The sequence below is a fragment of the Micromesistius poutassou genome (assembly GCF_964030765.1).
Source record: "Micromesistius poutassou genome assembly, chromosome: 2".
Lineage (NCBI taxonomy): Eukaryota > Metazoa > Chordata > Actinopteri > Gadiformes > Gadidae > Micromesistius > Micromesistius poutassou.
The window spans coordinates 9,764,463-9,782,865 of NC_140272.1; the positions used below are offsets into that span (position 1 = coordinate 9,764,463).

Sequence of the window (18,403 nt, forward strand, 5' to 3'; positions counted from 1 at the left end):
CCTGTAACGGGGTTGCTGCGATAGCTCACACAGCCAATGCGCTACCTCTGAGTAAGTCAGATCTTGAAAAGACATCGAGCGGTCAAACACGGAGATCTGTAGCAGGTGAAGCCCAAAAAAGGATACAAAAGAACATCAGTAATACTGCTCTAGCAGCGTTGGTCGTTGGAGAATGCCAGAGTGTACCGGGTGGTGGCATATTTATGCCTCCCGGGAGCCCCTCCCCAAAGGCGGGGCGTCCTCCCAGGAGCTCAGCAGCACGTAATCCGAAAAGCCAATTTCCGGGGTCCGAGGTGCGTCGGGGGGTCCACCGGGCGTAATATCGGGGGCGAGGGGTACTGAGATGATGCCGAGGATATGGGGCTGAACATAGACGGCGAGCCCGCCGTGGACCCATCTACCCCATCCGATTGGGGATCCACCCTCGGGGAGCAGGACGACAGGGTGTCACCATAGTCAAGTTCATGATGAGGCGAATCCAACTCCAAGATACTGGAATAATCCAATCGCGGAGGTTGAGCAGGGGTCCAACTCGGGGTCACCACGCGTGGACTGAGCAAAGGCTCCGGGGAGACAGGTAACGTCGAACCCTGCGCTATCAGCAGGGCAGCCAACGACGTCCTGAGACGATGGAGCTCACCCACAGCCTCCTCTTCCACACATGGATTGCTGCTGCCATTCTGACCACTATCCGAACCTCCCAGATCTAGGAGGTCGAACATGGTTTGGCCCCAGACGGAAGAGGCAGGGGACGGCAATGCAGGCTCCTGAAAGGTCGAAACTGGAACCCCCCCCTGAACAGGGACTGGAAGTAGCGTGGTATAAGCGTAACTGGCCGGGCATGGCACAGCGTGCAGGGCAAAGTATGAACCGTCACCCAAGGTGGCCGCACTCATACCGGACCCGTCTGGACGTATCCAGACTTCCGGATAAACCCGAAAATACTGCCCATTCCCGTATTGCCGCATCCCCCCTGAGACCAAGGTCCCCACGGGGTTCACACCATTACGCCAAAAGATGGGGTAGTCATCAATTAAATTCTCTTTGGTGGACAGGGGAAATGACAGGGGCCGACCCTTACTACTGAAAATCCCATGTCCAGAATAAAATCCTGGCAACTCATTATGGCAGGTATTACAGATTATACAGCCACCCATGTCCCATAAGTACTGAACATGGCTGGGATCCGCCTGACACCAGTAACACTCGGCCGCTCTCTGCAATGACAAATACACAGATATTTAATAACTGCACCGGATCCTATTACTCATTCATTCACCATCCCATATTAGTATAATTAGTAACTTAAGTAGTGCATATCAGCTGGGGTTTAGCAGGGAAAGCAGGTACAGACTAATCTATAAAAAACCCTACTCGTAATGCGGGAAACCCTCGTCGACAGGGGCTGAGGGTCCAAAAACCGGCGCACCCCTCGGCCTATTAACTGGGGTGTCATACCCGGGCACATAACCTGGCTCGTAAGTAGGGGGAAGTAGCTTGGATGGTAGATTGTGATAGACGGGGCCGGACAACTCCATACCCGGTTCCGGCTCCGGCCACACATACCTTATGGGCTGAGGCAGGACGTCCCGCCGAGGCTAACCCCAAGTACCCACTCCATAATTGGGTAAAAATCCAAATCGCCACTATTATGCGTCGTGCATAGCATGGAGTTCGGTGACGAATCCCCGGGTATCCCAACAAAAGGATCACGTATAAGCCCATGGAGAGATCCAGCGGACCAGAGACCATTTTCAAAATTTGCCTGGTAATCGCCACTCCTAAGGAGAGAAATCTCCATGGGTCTACCCATGAACCCCTGCAACAAAAAGTACCCCAGCACACTAACAAAAGGTAAAATCGCAAAAACTCATCCATGCTTACGTTAGCTGGCCAGGTGGTCAAAGGCGTCGTCATAGGAGTAACCGAGACTATAGAGACATCCATTGCTAGTCAAGGCTGGTTCCAACTATGCTTGCTAAGTGCGCAGTTCACTGAGTATATACACACATGGCTCCTCTCACATCCCTAGAGGTGGGACATGGGCGGAACCATCAATTCTAGTTATCGTAAGTCTCCTCCCCAGCCGGGCAGGGGTTCTAAAGTCCGGGGATTTCCACTGGGTATTTTCCCTCATTTGCAATCGTCTAATCCGTTGCTAATTGGCCCCCTCCGGGGTTTGCGGTGTATCTTTGTTCACCGGGGCGGCCACCCCGAACAGTCTCTGAAACGCCGCCATGGCTCCGGCTTTAAAAATTATAAAAAAGGCCAAAACCCCAAGTGCTACCAGGAAAAAAGACAACATCACCGGCCAGAGCAATCTCAAAAGAATGAGTTTGTCCCAGAGCCATGTCCCCATGGCTAGGGCGCCTTCAGCGACAGCTCCCACGACCGTATTCAGCGTTTCCACCGCTGCAGTCTCAAAAACTAGTCCCACTCTCTCAATCCAAGTGCACTCGTGCCGAGTGCTCCCATTCCCACAGCTCTGCCATGTTTCTGTCGGCCATACGCAGGTGGCATTAGTATAGATTTTATTATACCCCAACCACTCGTATCCCGAAACCTCCTTTCCTTGGCAGATGCTCTGTCGCAGCGCATGTCCCTCGACTAGTTGGAGCAAGCCATGCCCCGTATAGGGTAGGTCCGTAGCACTCATACTGCACCACTGGTTCATCGTTTGAGACAGGGAACAGCCTCCATGTAACGGTACGGATTTAACCCATTGCCCTGTGACGTTCACCCAGGTGGCCCCTTGCATAGCTTTTCCATCCATGCCAAGGTACCAGCTGGCGCATTGCTGTTCCCAGCCCGGCACGGTATTACATCTTCGAGCGGCTAATCTAATGGTGCAGCGGGATTTATAAGAGCTGCATTTCATTTTCCAGGGCCTGGGTGTGGCATAAACATGGGGCGCATAGTGACCAGGCCAAATTGCTCGATCATGGGAGTAAACCGTAGCGATATACTGGTATTGTATCCAATAATTATCAGTCTCCTTAAGGCAGGGAATCACCCACCTTTTCATCTCATCTTCCTGAAACCCCCACCAGGTCACATTGGGCGAACGTATGCGCCATAGGTCGGTTTCCTTCCAGCCCTGTAGCGTACTCTTCACCGTCTGAGAGTTGTTCAGGCTACTACAGTCATAATACCAATGGGACCGTCCGCGGGTAATGTTCTGATATATCGGGCATCTTGGCGAAAATCCCACGTTGTTATACACGGATCCGTCCAGGGTAGCCATCATCACGTTCACCATGCACCGATCAATCTTGTCAAAATCCCCCGCCGGAGCCTCCCATAGGTCCTGGGGGGTAGGCAGCTTTTGGATGTAGAAGAAGGAACTCGTAGGTTGTATAGGGATCCCCTGTGAATACTGCCGTTCTCGGGCTCGCAGGCCACCGAGAGTAGTGACTTGGGTAGTGTAGTGAATAAGACTCCCAGATCCACGGGAATGAGTCGTTCAACCATTGATCAATAGAAGCCCCTCTACCATCAGCCTTTAATAGCCCATATACCCGTTCTCGGCCGTGGATGGTGTACCTGCCTCGGTACACCAAGGAGTTGACTATATAATTCTGGCTCTCACATCTGGTGACTAAACTCCAATGACAGGGGGACAACCGTCTCCTCATTTGTCCCGTGCAGTGGAGCGCCCTCTGCTCCTGTCTCCAACGAGCCAGGGACACAGGCCTGGTCAGTGATATCTTTGGCGGCACTCCCCGCACAGGTTCAGCGGGGGTAGGGTCTCCATGAGTCTGGTTACCAGTCTTCTTAGGTGTGAAAACTCAGGATCGCGGACAGATTCCCATGCGTCCGGTTGGTCTCACGCGTGGCGGAAAGATAGTCAAGAATATTATCCGCTTCGGGGAGACGATAGGTCTTACGGTATTTCTCACTGATGTATTCATCCGATGCTGGACAAACCAGCACTTGATCATCCCATATCCTGCTAGCCCTGAAAATGCCACTACATGCCACTGGCTCATCTGCCGCAGGGTATACTGTCCGAGCCTTCCAGTATCCGTAGGTAAATTCTTCAGTTATTGGCTCACAACTCCAAACATCACGGATGAAGTGCATAGATGGTGGGAATTGGCTCGGGGTAAACCTCCAGAGGAGGCTCGCTGTTTTACGAACCGTTCGGCCCAATGCAGTTACGGGGCACCTAACACCTTCAACCGATCTGGATTGATACTCTTTGACGTAATATCGATCACCAACAATGAAGTAGATATCCACCCAAAGTAATGTCCATCAGTTCCTGAGGAAAGGAACCGTGGAAAGTACGAAAGCTACCAACACAAGGTGAGGAAGATGGGAAGACATCCTCTTGGACCCAGACCTGGAAATAGGTAACACACCGCATGACCCCACAAAAAATGGTGATGGAAGCCCCGCTTCAGAGAAACATTATGAGTGGACAGTGTTTACGGATGGATCCCGTAAGGGCCAGGATCAGGTGGCCCACTGGGGATTCATCTTGAAACAAGAGGATACGGAACGGTATCGCCAAAAAGGGAGAGCTATAGGGAGTGCTCAGGTCGGCGAAGTGACCGCAATCCTGGAAAGCCTTCTGGAATTAGAGAAAAGACATATCAAGGCCGCAAGAATTGTAACGGATAGTCACTACTGCTACCAAGCCTTGAGAGAGGACCTCGAAATCTGGGAAGAGAACGGTTTTGAAGGGGCCAAAGGGAAACAGGTCGCGCACCACGAGTTGTGGACCAAGATATCCCAGTTGAGGCACACAATGGAACTAGATGTGGTTCATCAGAAGGCCCACACCAAGGAGAGATTGGGGGGTCCCTGAATGACAGACACCGTCAGGATAGGCCCTCCCCCTCTCAGGAGTGGAACCAACGCCCTTACGCGACCACGGGTGAAAGCAAGAGATCATCCCTCCGGGACCGCAGTAAAACCCAAGTACGAGATACAGGACGTAGTGAAGCAGATAATAGATCGGAATACCGTTTTATTAAAAAAGAAGGGAATACAAGGTGTGAGCCAACTCAAAGCAATAAGGGACTAAGGAAGACTAGGAACCACGATGGCTTATACACACCCACCATCATACCAAGAAGCCTTACGTAGAAACGGATTGCCCCCTTACATTGAATTGGCACGCATATGCGGTGCCGTGATCCTTCGCAGAGGAATAATAGGGATATGGGCCGGGACAGCCCTGAACAAACTGAAATATGCCAAGCAAGGTCTCCTGGTTAAGAGCCCGGATCCCAGAGGAGAGCTATCATAACAGACGTGATCGTGCGCCACGTCTCTGGCCGAGGGTTATGCCCGGGGGCAGGGTGCCGATGCAAGCGGGGTAGGCGTCTGCCACACGGTAGTTAGGGGCTGAGCTAGTCTCCTCACTGGCCTGTTACAACTGTTACTAGATGCAGGTTTCACGAGTGTCGCCTCCCGCGAGGTAGCACAACTGACGGATCTAACAGTGCGTGCGTGCGTGCGTGCGTGCGTGCGTGCGTGCATGCGTGCGTGCATGTGTGTGTGTGCCTGTGATTCATGGGTTCACAGCCTGAAAAAAATCATAAAACTTAAATTACTGACAGTTCACATCCTTTAAAGCAAGAGCCTGGTGCGGTCGCAAAGTGATCCCCACCCGACAAGACCACCATGTAGATGTCCCGATGGCGCTCAGACCATAGCGACCAGACACCACCCAACACACAGAGGGACAAAATAAGCTCTTTTATCCTCCACAGTATTACATCAAAGGAAGCTTCTCTGGGTCGGCCAGTTTTACAATATAAATACTATAAATAGCTGTGTGCGTGTGCGTGTGAATGTAAATGAATATAGCATGTTTGAGGAGGACAATGCAAGTAATTTCCCAGAAAATGTTGATGTTGTGAAAGAAGTGAGCTGTGCGGCTGGCAGACCGGACCCACAGAGCTAAATCAGTGAGCGAGTGGAGAGTTGGAACCAAGCGACCGAGATACTGAGCATAGCCGTTTCTCCACCGTCCAACTTCAGTCTCTCAGCATAAGAGGCGCCATCACAGAAACACAGATGGTTAGTAGTGCTGGCCTCAGTACTCCTACTCATGCAGAGGATGACTCATTTCTCATCTCTAATTTCCTCGATCCTCAGGAGCCTGCAGGCCTGTCTGACCCCTCCCAAGGTTGGAGTCTCCTTTTTCTGTATTTAATTCAATATAATATTGCAATGAACTGCATCCTTCTGAAATGTACTGTAGAAACCTGATGTGCACTCTCTTGCTGAACTCGAAGCATGACAACTGGAATATTATAAAGACATATAGATGTTAATATGTGAAAAGAAAAAGCTTAATAACAATAACTTTTTTGATCAACGTGGAGCACATCAGAACACCTCAATACAGAGATGGAGCTATATAGCTCAGGGATTCCCAAAGTGTGGTACACGCACCCCCAGGGGTACGCAAGCTGCTACCAGGGGGTGCGCGAGATGAAAAATGTAATGGTGGTCTGGTGTAATATTACCTCGTTTTCATTTATTTTATCTGTTTTGGAGCCTATTCTATTTAATGTTGTGGATCGTTTGTAACTTCATTGCAATTTAATTCAATGTACTGTCGTTCTAATTTCCATAACCGTTGTGTTATGATTAGGGTTGTGCCGATGCGTGATGGCTGACCGACATCACAATCATCATCTCGTCATGCCCCCTCCCCCGGCGCCTCACTTTTCAACTTTCGTTTCCAAATATTTATTTAAAAACGAAAATATCTGTTTTAGTGCGTGTGTGTTAAATTAAATGGTTTTATATCTTAAACAAATTCTGTTGCAAATAGGAGGCACGCAGCATCAATATCCTAACTAAAAAAAGTAAGTCGGCCAACACAGACACATTTTGCAGATTGTAAATTGACATGAGACATTGTAAACGTTCACAATCCTGCTCTATGCTCTGTGATATTTTGTTTATCATCATTTCTATTAACTTCTGCGTGGCGCACACGCAACAGTTGTCATGTAGATTAGAGTCGTTGGCCCGTCTTTTGCGTGGATCACACATGAGCACCAGATTGTAAATTGACATGAGACATTGTAAACCTTCACAATCCTGCTCTATGCTCTGTGATATTTTGTTCATCATCATTTCTATTAACTTCTGCGAGGCGCATAAAGTGGTCATGTAGATCGGTCGTCTGCCCGTCTATTGCGCGTATCACACATGAGCAGATCTTGCACACAACGTCAGTCGTGTCCCTTGGCTATCCTATTTGTTGGATATTTGTTGATGTTGTTATTGTTATGCGTGTTCTGGTTATTTGCACATGATTAAACATGAGTCTTTATATGGCGATAAAACAAAGCTTTGTTGTGTTTTTTTTTCCTTCTTTTTGAAGTGGGGATTGGAGGTGCGGCAACCCGGTTGGGACGTAAGAGGGGGTGCGCAGGAAAAAAAGTTTGGGAACCGCTGATATAGCTAATGGGGACGACAGTCAGAGCAGGAGAGTACTGGTCCTAAATATCTCATTGGTTCCCTCTACGTGCTCCCAGAACTGATCTCTGGTCCTGACACACAGCCATCTGGGTCATCACAGCCAGCTCCGTCAAGGTAGAGCACCATCATCATCATCATCATCCTCACAATGACCACCCCCTCCTCAGCCCGGGAGGGCCTAGTTTCTGAGCTGATGGAGCAGCCTCCGGTCCAGATGGTGTTTCTACAGGCCTTCCGTAGCGCCTGGCCTCGAGGCGGCTCAGCTCATTTCCCGGGTCACAGGAGGGACCGGAGCTCAGACCTCTCCTGGACCAACGCCCCCTGCTGGGCAGCTGGAGGAGGGCAGGCTGCCTGTTCAAACATCCAGCAGGGTGTAAAACCAAAGCTGGATTCTGCCTCACGTCGACAGAGCAGGAGACACTGAGGGTCCACTGAGGGTCCACTTCACAGGCCACTTATCCCTATGGTAACCGATGATCGCTCTCCTGCTGTAACCCCCACCCCCTGCAGCTCTAAAGGCTCAAGTGTCTCCTGTCAATCTTTCCTATTATTGATCTATTTTGTCCTCATTTCATTTTGAGCAGACACATAATAATGGGGGCCGACAGATAAATGTGTTTCAATCCACCCTTTCCCAGTCACCCTGAACGGGGTCTGATTACCTCCAGGGGGGTGTAGCCCTGGACTGGGGACATGAAAGAGCTTTGGAGGAGACGCTGGGACCAGAGTAGCCCCGCCTCCTCCCTTCTTTTTATCCAGATTGGGCTCGGCTAGAAGGGTTTGAGGATCAGGACCCCTCTGGCATCGGATCATTACCTGGTCTCTCTGGCCCTCCAGGCCTCCGCTCATGCCAGGAAGAGAGCAGTTAATCCGCGGGTCATATCAATAGCCGGCGCCGTGCTGCGCCACATTGAACTGGGTTTGTGTGTCCATGGCTGGCCCACGGTCCGCTACCCTGAAGAATAATCATGCTCCGTATCCGTGAACGTTTTGGGTAAATGGTGTTTAGAGAAGGCGAAACCTTCAGCACTCTTACAGAATTATCAAGGCGCAGTTCATTTTGAAACTTAAAGTATGTGCTTTCCTTCTTAAATTGGCAATTATGCACAGTCTGGTGTCGAGGAAATGCATTCATGCAGGTCAGCCGTCACTCGTTCTCTTGCTCAGATTGTAAATGGGCTGTCACAGCTTTGATGTTCAGCTTCACCAGAGGAGCATGCTGGCGTAGAAGAGGGGTGCCTGGACACCAAATCGACATGAAATAGCTGCAAGATCACTAGCTTGGAAAGAGTGAAGGGTGAAGACCGAGACGTTCATCAGTGCGTTGACTAACAGGGCCAGGCTGTCCTGCTCTTCAACACTGGGATGTCTGAGTACAGGCACTGCTCTGTCTCATTGTCTCAGTTTGATTTATGGCTCCTCTCCTCTGTTGTAAGTCTGGGTCTGCCCACTACTGTATACTATAAAGTTGAAAAAAAACACAAATCTCTAAACTTGTCCTTTATGATTTATAGAAAGTGTGTGTGTGTGTGTGTGTGTGTGTGTGTGTGTGTTTGATATGATTTTGTACAATCTAAATCTGAGACTAAATCTGAGCGGTATTCGCTAGACACATTTCAAAAGAAGGGAGGCAAATCATGTATGATATATCATTACAAGATCTGAGTAATCCTTGTTGGTGATGAATAATGGAGGATAAATGAAAAGCTAGGACCAAAACCTGTTTCCCCAGAGTCTGAGCATCCTGAATAGTTCTTGTTGTGTTTTTTCTGACAGCAGCTGAGCCCACAAACAAATGTAGCGTACAGTGGTTCAGTTAGCATGCTAGGTGTGTTTCTGACTGACCAGAAAGCTCCAGCATACTAAAACCCTTTTTCTTTAGATCATTAATCCAAAGTATTTTATTGACCACACATACAAGTTTCTATCTAGTTTCTAGTTTCTACCTGCCAATAGAGATATTTGATGAACTGGCTCTTCATCGTTTATTGTTCACATCAACGTTGTTGAGGGCAGCTTGCCACTTTTATGTAAAATGTGTCAAGCCAAAATAAAAAATGTTCAAGGTTTGATCAAGGTTGGCTTCATGTAAATAGCACACATGCTCCAATATCCTGCCTCCTTTTCTTCAGAGTAGGGGGCTGCTGATGGATATCAAACAACATTGTAATGAGAAAAATCTGAGGCATGCCCTAATTATGCATAAGCAGAGAAAGTGGTTCACACTAATGATGGTGGGGATGATGATGGTGGGGGTGATGGTGACGGTGCTGATTATGATGATGATGGTGGGGGTGAGATGATGGTGATGATGGTGGGGGTGATGGTGATGGTGCTGATGAAGATGGAAGTTTTGATGAAGCTGATAAAGTGTGCAGAATAAAGGTTTTCTTCAGTTGGCCCAATTAATGAACTTACCATTTTTTTATTTGTTTTTATTATGCAATGAATTCCAAGACATATTTAGCCACCGTTCCCCGTGCTAGTATCATGGCTGGATGCCCTGGCTAGCCTCACATAGGATGCTACCAGCTAAACTATTTGAATAGCTTAAACGGGGCATAAGCTTGGCCTATGGTTTGTCGATAGCTTTAGACATATAAATAATTGATATGCCTGGTACCATTTATTATTATTTATAGGGCTGATAACTTTTGACCACATGGCCCTCCTCATGGCCCCTGGAAGTAGGCAAGTGAGGAGGCTGTAGCTGTGATGAAGGGTTCCTAGGTTAAGGGTGGGGGCTGTAACTGTGATGAATAGTTCCTATGTTAAGGGTTAGGGTGGAGGCAGCACTTTCATGAAGGGTTCCTAGGTTTAGGGCTAGGGTGGAGGCTGCTACTGTGATGAAGGGTTCCTAGGTTAAGGGTTAGGGGGGAGGCAGCACTTTGATGAAGGGTTCCTAGGTTAAGTGTGGAGGCAGCACTGTGATAAAGGGTTCATAGGTTAAGGGTGGGGGCTGTAACTGTGATGAAGGGTTCCTAGGTTAGGGGTTAGGGTAAGGGTTAGTAGCTGAGAGAATGAAGGCTACCTGGATCTGACTTGGAGAAGGTGTCCATGTGCAGCAGGTTCCTGTGGAGGAAGAACACATTCTGTTAGTTTACTGGCTGGGATCTGCTTCTTGCTCCCAGGACTGGACGTTCTGACACAGCTCAACCACGCATGGGAAACGGAGAGAAGGGGCCAGAGCTGGCCCAATGCGAGCCCATAATAGTCCATAGCCATAGTCTCCACGTGTCTCCACTGCATCCCCACACATTTTCATTCAAAAAGCAGAACCTATCTTCCAAAATCCTTTATGCAAGTCAAGTTACAGAATAACGTTCAACAATGTTTCTGTTCATTTGCCAAGCGCAGAATCTTAAGCAGGGTTTCGATCCTAGGCGGCTCCGTAAAGATGGATAGATTATATACTGTATGTTGCTGTTGATAAGCAAACTACAAAGGAGCGTTGGCAGGAACGGAACATGTGTCACTACGAGCAGAACAGCCACCCTGTGTTTCAAGTATTTTATTTAAGAAAAAGAGAGATTTTGAGGAGACAAAGCAGTGCTTCATATTGTTGGCTGTACCCTGCAGCCTGAGAACCAGAGAAGCCCACACACACACAGCCAACTGGCACAAGAAATACCAGGTTTGAATCCCTGGAAGCACATGAAATAGCTTGTTATCAGCCAAAACATTCTCCTTTTTATATAATGGGAAAAAGACAGGAACTCATTCCATTTTGGGTTGGATTTGTTTCACGACAAATCACAGACTAACTGAATTGAACTGATTGATATTTGGCAGATGGATTCAACCATGGACTGAATAATACATCTGTAGAGCAGCAGACCACAGGCTGGTACACCACACGGGCCAATGAGAAGACAAGCAGGCTGGTGCGGCCCAATGAGAAGACAAGCAGGCTGGTGCGGTCCAATGAGAAGACAGAAGCAGGCTGGTGCAGCCCAATGAGAAGACAGAAGCAGGCTGGTGCGGCCCAATGAGAAGACAGAAGCAGGCTGGTGCGGCCCAATGAGAAGACAGAAACAGGCTGGTGCGGCCCAATGAGAAGACAGAAGCAGGCTGGTGCGGCCCAATGAGAAGACAGAAGCAGGCTGGTACGGCCCAATGAGAAGACAGAAGCAGGCTGGTGCGGCCCAATGAGAAGACAGAAGCAGGCTGGTGCGGCCCAATGAGAAGACAGAAGCAGGATGCTTCTGTGGGTCTTTGCTCTGTTCTGCGACCCTCTTCTGAGCCGACGCATTCTTTATTGCGTGGCATACAACGTGATCCCAGGACTTACAGAAATAATAATAGAATAATAATAATAATAGAATAATAATAATATAATATAATAAAACACCAATAATAGTACAATAATGAGAAAGAACTGTGGAGAAAATCAACCAGCAGGCTGTTTGTGAGCCTCTCAAACCACATCGTAGGGCCATACAGCACGTCCCTGAGCAAGACACTTAACCCTAACTGCTCCTGACGAGCTGGCTGTCGTCTTGCATGGTTGACTCCGCCGTCAGTGTGTATTAACCATTGTAAATCGCTTCGGATAAAAGCATCTGCTAAATGCCCTAAATGTAAATGTAAATGTAAAGCACGTGTTAGGTCCAGGGTGGGGATATTCATTGGTAGCAGATCCATCTCCGAACAGAAGTGATAACATGTGCTCAGCGACTAACAAAGTGTGGTGCACTGATGGAGAGGCTGTGAGGGGACGGATCCTCTCATGTGACCTGAGCTGCAGCTGTCAGTACCGTGTGTGATTGTAAAATGCAGGCTGTGTTTCCCTTGATTACCCTGCGCTATTGGCTCCTACATCTTCCAGAAACATGACCTACATGGGATGGACATCTCCTTGTGTGTGTGTGTTATATTTTTTGTGTTTGGTGTCTGTGTCCACTTGTGGGCCCCTGTGTGTTTGTGTTTGTGTGTGTTTGGTTGGGGCTGCATGTGGGCCCCTGTGTGTGCCCAAATGTAGGCATCCATCTTGGTGTGTGTGTGTATGTGTTTCTGTCTGTGAGCGTTTGTGTGCTTCTGTGTGTGTACAAGTGTCTGTGAGTGTGTGTTTGTACGCGTGTATGCGTGTGTGTGCGTCTGTGTTTCTGTGTGTGAGAGTGTGTGTGTGAGTGTGTGCGTTTGCGTTTGCATGTCTGCATGTGCACGTGTGCACCGGTCGCTCTAGACAGCTCTACAGAGATGTGCAACTGCCTCTCAGGGGAGGGCCGCCATGCGTGTCCTTAGGGCTGCACTGAAGCATGCTGGTGGACTGGGATTTGGCTGGACGCTGCGTCGCCGTGCCAACCGTCCTGAAATAGATCCAAGAGCCTGGGGTTCATCGTTAGTCCCAGAGTGACGACCCCCCAGCATCTCTCTGATGAAATGCCAATGGTGACAATCTCTTCTACTAGTTTTAGTGCTCTTACCTTAAAGAAACCAAGGAAGTTCAACATTACAGGTGGAGCAGCGGGCTTGTGATGAGGCTGGGGGTCAATGGTGTATTGATCGGTAGTGAGATCGATCTTGTGATTGACAAGTTTTGCACTCTACATTACATTATACTTAATAGTTTGCAGGAAAATAGTGTAACTAACGTTTTTGTTGAAAGTATGGACAATTTACAAAAGTGTCTGTGTTTGTGTTTTGGTGGAATAACAATAGCCTTTTCTTTTTCGTTTAAATTTTTAACCATGATATTTACTCCTGGTTTGGTTGCTCGGTCGAAACACTCAGGAAAAGAGCATTGTTCATTCCACATCCCAATCCATAAGTCAATACAGCAGTGTGACCTTAAATACCTGTGTGTGTCTCTAGATCACACCAATGAATATCATTAAATAGAGCTGCCACCTGTCATTCTGACTCCTTCCTATTGCTCACAGGTCATTTAGCACTGCTTGATCCTCCGGACAACAGGCCTACAGCCCAGGGCCTGCAGGGCATGGGCCCCAAACCAGGGCCCCAGGGCATGGGCCCGAGCCGCTGAGAGAGATCAGAAAAACACAACACCGTACTGATACTTCCGGGGATCTGACGCCAGACTCCTCCCTATGCCCATTAACAATGCCTGCTGATTGGTTGGACCGACGGTTCAGGGGTCATCCGGGGTCATCTTGAAGCCAGGAGCGGGTTTGGTTTGGGTGCTGGGGGGGGGGGGGACCCCTGGCTGATGGCCTGTCATCTGAGACAACTAAATGTTGTTGTGTATCACTCCGATGTAAGTGGCCAAATCAAGACTTTAAGTGTGCAAGTATGTAATAGTTTGGGTGTGTGTGTGCATGTGTGCGTGCTTCCCTGCCTGCCTGCGTGTGTGCGTGCGTGAGTTGGACTGGGTTCGGTCTAAATAAATTATGATACCAGTACCAATCCCAGTACCCATAGTGATCCAAATACCATGGACTACCTCATGGATAACAGTCATGTGAATGGAAGCAGATAAGATGAGTACAATGCCACCACTTCCCCAACATCAACAACATTCTCAATCCAGCCATTAGCCAGTCAGTCCTTAACAGTCCCCTTAAAACATTAGCATGTTTGCCTTCTTTCGAAAAGGCACTCTTCCCTGGCTGTGTCTCCAGCAGGTGGGATTCTCTCTGCGCCGAGGGCAGGATACCGGAGCAGCTGCAGAGGCGGGCCAATCAGACGTTGTTACATCAAACGTTGGTTTCTAGATTGAACCGGACCGACAGCTTGTTTAGTTCACTGGAGACCTTTACTAGAGTTGAAATGGTCTTACCTTAAATATACCAGTACCATACCCAGCCCTGTTTGTGCATGTGCATGTGTGTGTGTGTGCATGTGTATGTGCGTGTGTGTGTATGTGTGCGTGCGTGCGTGTGCATGTGCAGGTATGTGTATGTGTGTGCGTGTGTGTGTCTGTGTGTGTGTGGGTGCGTGTGTGTCTAATCACGGCCTCTCTACAGGGCTGTCATGCTCAGCTTGACTAATACAGTCTCAAAGGAACATCTCCGGGTCTCAGGAAACCTGCCCAGCGGACCAGGACCGTCTGTCTGTCTGTCTGTCAGTATCTGGCTATTTGGACTGTTTTCATGAACACGTTAGAAGTGGACTTTCAAGTCCACTTCTTTTAAGAAGTAAAGGGGAGAACTCTGTCTACCTGACTCTCTCTCTCTCTTCCTTACGTCAGCCAGTACACACACACACACACACAGTTTGTTTGTTTGTTTGGCTGGTGATTTTGACATTCTCATTAAGATCTCCATATTCATCGACACACACAGGACGACTTGACTTTCAAGTAACGCAATAAACCAGTGAAAGCCTTTAGAGGAAGCAGTGAGATCTATGGCAATGTGTTTCCTCCAGGTACTTTACAATATATCTGACAGTAGCATATGGGGCATCACTGAGGGGCCAAGCCAGGGGTCTCTCTCTCTCTCTCTCTCTCTCTCTCTCTCTCTCTCTCTCTCTCTCTCTCTCTCTCTCTCTCTCTCTCTCTCTCTCTCTCTCTCTCTCTCTCTCTCTCTCTCTCTCTCTCTCTCTCTCTCTCTCTCTCTCTCTCTCTCTGTCCTGTTGTGTCTCCTGGGGGTATCGAGCCAACCCAATTCTGTCAGCGAGTGGCAGGGATCGGAGAGACAGCCCCTCATCTAATCCTGCCTAGACCCGGCCACAACTCCACTAGTGGGCAGGAGAGGGGGCTGGGAAAGAGCTGTTGCCATATGCACTAGCTCAAATATATATTCTCTTAATTAAGTAAAAAGAATAGAGCCGTCTCAATTTAAACTAGCTCAAATATATATATATCAAATATTATCTTAATTAATTAAAAAGAATAGAGCCATCTCAATATATACTTACCCAAATATATATATATATATATATAAATGATCTTATTAAATAAATGTATTAAAAATAAAACAGCCGTCACAACGTCACAGATTGCAGCGAATTGCAGCGAATGAGCATTTGTAAATTGGCCTGCAAACAGCTCCTCTGGTCTGTGGATTAAGGAGCCACAGTACCAGTGTGTGCGGACGCTGGTCCAGCACACATGAAAGCTGGGCGTTGGACGAAACACATAATGCTTCCCAAATGTAATTACATTTCAAGCACGCAAGTTACAGAAGAAGTAAGACACAGACTTATGTCAACAATGGGGACCAGGTTGACAGTCTTTCTATAGAAAACTTTTCATCAAAGAACTTCCTCCTGTGGAAGTTTAGATGAATCATTTAGAAGTCATCAACAACCAGACTCTTTTTTCCTGTGCTCAGAAGGTCTGTCCAACACACACACACACACACACACACACACACACACACACACACACACACACACACACACCTCACTCACTGTTGCAGTTCAATTTTAATTTCTAATCACAATAAAAGTAGGCTTCAGTGAACCACATTGTATAATGTGTAAAGCCCACTGATGTGGAATGGGGCAGTCCAGAGTTAACATCACGATATTGACACCATGTGATCCGGACAGAGCGGACTTGAAGGCACTCGGGATAAATCTGTTATTTGTGCACCCCACGCACTGCACACCCACCGTCGTCAGACCTCCATTACAACTGACCCCCCCCCCAGGTTAAAGACACCAACCGTCTTGCAGAACTCTGTTACAACCGACCCCCCCAGCCCCAGGTTAAAGACACCCACCGTCCTGCAGAACTCCGTTACAACCGACCCCCCAGGTGGTTAAAGACACCCACCGTCCTGCAGAACTCCGTTACAACCGACCCCCCAGGTTAAAGACACCAACCGTCTTGCAGAACTCCGTTACAACCGACCCCCCCCCCAGGTTAAAGACACCCACCGTCCTGCAGAACTCCGTTACAACCGACCCCCGAAGTTAAAGACACCCACCTCCCGACAGACCTCAGTTACAACCGACCCCGGTGTTGTGGTCACACTAACGCTTAGTGCGGTTAGACCACGCTGGGGTAGAAATCACTGATAACAATACAGAAACAATCGCTAAGGCTTCGTGACTAATAATACCTTATACTCTCCATTGTGGACGTAGGCCGCCGTAAAAGAAAGATAGACTTAATAAATACAAATCAAATGCTGGACGTTGCGCTTCTTACCTGCACGACACGGTGATCTCTATCTTGGTGGCCGGCACGGTGGAGGTGAGCGGGTCGAAGTCCCCGATGGTGGCCATGGCCAGTTTCAAACCAGTTCACTAGTCCAAGTTAAAGCACAACACCTCGGCACTACTTTCAAGCTGTCATTTGTTTGGCAGATTGTTTCCTCCACTTATTAGCAGGGCCGTTAAATCGCCTGGTCAGGACAGCAGACCTGAGGACGTACAGGAGGCAAACCGCACCGCGGTGTGTGGAGGAGGCTTCATTCATCCTCAGATGGTCGGCGACGCTCCAACCGCGAACCCACGGCTTCCCCGGTCTGGCAGTTCCTCTGGTCGGCCGGCAGGTGGGGTTAGAGAGCCGGAGAGGTGGGGTTAGATAGCCGGACAGGTGAGAGGGCGGGAAGCCCACTGACGGCTCTATCCTCGTCCTTTCCCCGTCATGGCAGGGCTAGCTCCACAAATAACATTCATCATTTAGTTCGGCATAAAACGACTTTTAAATGGGACCTACATATCCAATAGCATGATGCCTGTGAGCCTATCATGTATAATAAATCATATAATTATCATACAAATATTCGAGAGCCATTTTTGTGTTCACTTCTTTATTAACAATTACCCCCTACCTCTCAGCTCACCTTTGAATGTAGCCAGAAATCACTGCGAACAATTAAGGGCAATTTAATAACAAAATGTCAAAATTATTTAAAAATATACAAAGAGAAAAGGTCTCAACAACGACAACATGACAATGAGTGCAGCATTTAAAAATAAAATCTCAAAGACAACGAATCACAAAAGAAAAAAATATAATAATCTTAAAACCGGTGATAAAAACAAATGAAACCCAAGGCCTCGACAACCAAGCTGATGATCCAGAATAAATGTCTTGTAGAACCAACAGGAGGATCACAGCCTGCTGGTAACTGGTCCAGACACTAAACCAGTTTGTAGAACCAACAGGAGAATCAGCCTACTGGTTCCAGACATCCCAACAGAGCAGATATACCTGATGCAGATCACAACAGATAAATCTGTCTCAATGAGAACCTCTTCTTTTGACACTGAGCTTTTCTATGACATACTTCATACAAAAGAGAACTTTGTCCGAAAGACAGAGATAAAGAAATGCCTTTTGTATAAAACGGAGTTGCCAGATGATAAGCATATCCGAGTGTGTAAGCTTTCATATTTAAGAGTTGTAAAGTATTAAAGTAGCGTGATGCCAAAAGTTAAATAACTGATCAACACTTTAAATGCAATTATTTCAGAACTTTTCTCTGTGAATTTACTTATTAGAGAATTCATGATAAAAGGGGCCTTAATGTATGATATATTTAAAGCAAACAATTCAACCTTACCACACATACATTGAAAACCAACTTCAAAAGGGAAAGAGGTGACGGGTTCATTCCCCAATTTAAACTGAAGACATGAAAGTGGCGTTAGAAGCGGTGGTTGTTCAAGTCCTTGTGTTCTGCTGAAACCAGATCACAAACCGCAGCTAGTTTAAAACACACAAGGGAGGATGCATCGTGTTCTTCCTGAATCCCACTTCCCCCGTTATTGATCTGCCACCCAATTATCGAGATGTTGAGCCAACATAACGATCTGTGGCCCCGCCAGTGCCAGGATGATTATACTCATCGCCGATGTAGGACTCTTTATTGAAGAAAGGTGTAATACGTCTGTCCTCAGCCTCACATTAGAGCTGCTGACGCACCGGCATGACCTCTCAGCGGAGACAGCGAGACACACGCACACGAGCGCCTGAACCAGGAGCCGTTTCCATACAGGCCCCTTGATTTGAGGAGAGAAGGCACAAAGATCCTGAGGTGGAGCGATGTTAGCAAACGCATATTAATAATGAACTGATGTGGTGATGACC

At 48.0% G+C, this 18,403-nt stretch overlaps 1 protein-coding gene across 1 annotated transcript in view; it reads right to left on the reverse strand.

Annotated features, from left to right (window-relative positions):
* The window catches only part of LOC311338297 (copine-9-like), a gene marked incomplete at its 5' end in the record, with an annotated part of 79,610 nt that extends 63,020 nt beyond the window's left edge, over nucleotides 1–16,590 (reverse strand). Inside the window, 2 exons of the mRNA XM_084463519.1 lie at nucleotides 10,484–10,524; nucleotides 16,514–16,590. Of these exons, the coding sequence (XP_084319645.1) occupies nucleotides 10,484–10,524; nucleotides 16,514–16,590 (118 nt within the window). The remainder of the gene's footprint in view (nucleotides 1–10,483; nucleotides 10,525–16,513) is intronic.
* Nucleotides 16,591–18,403: the final 1,813 nt, after the last annotated feature.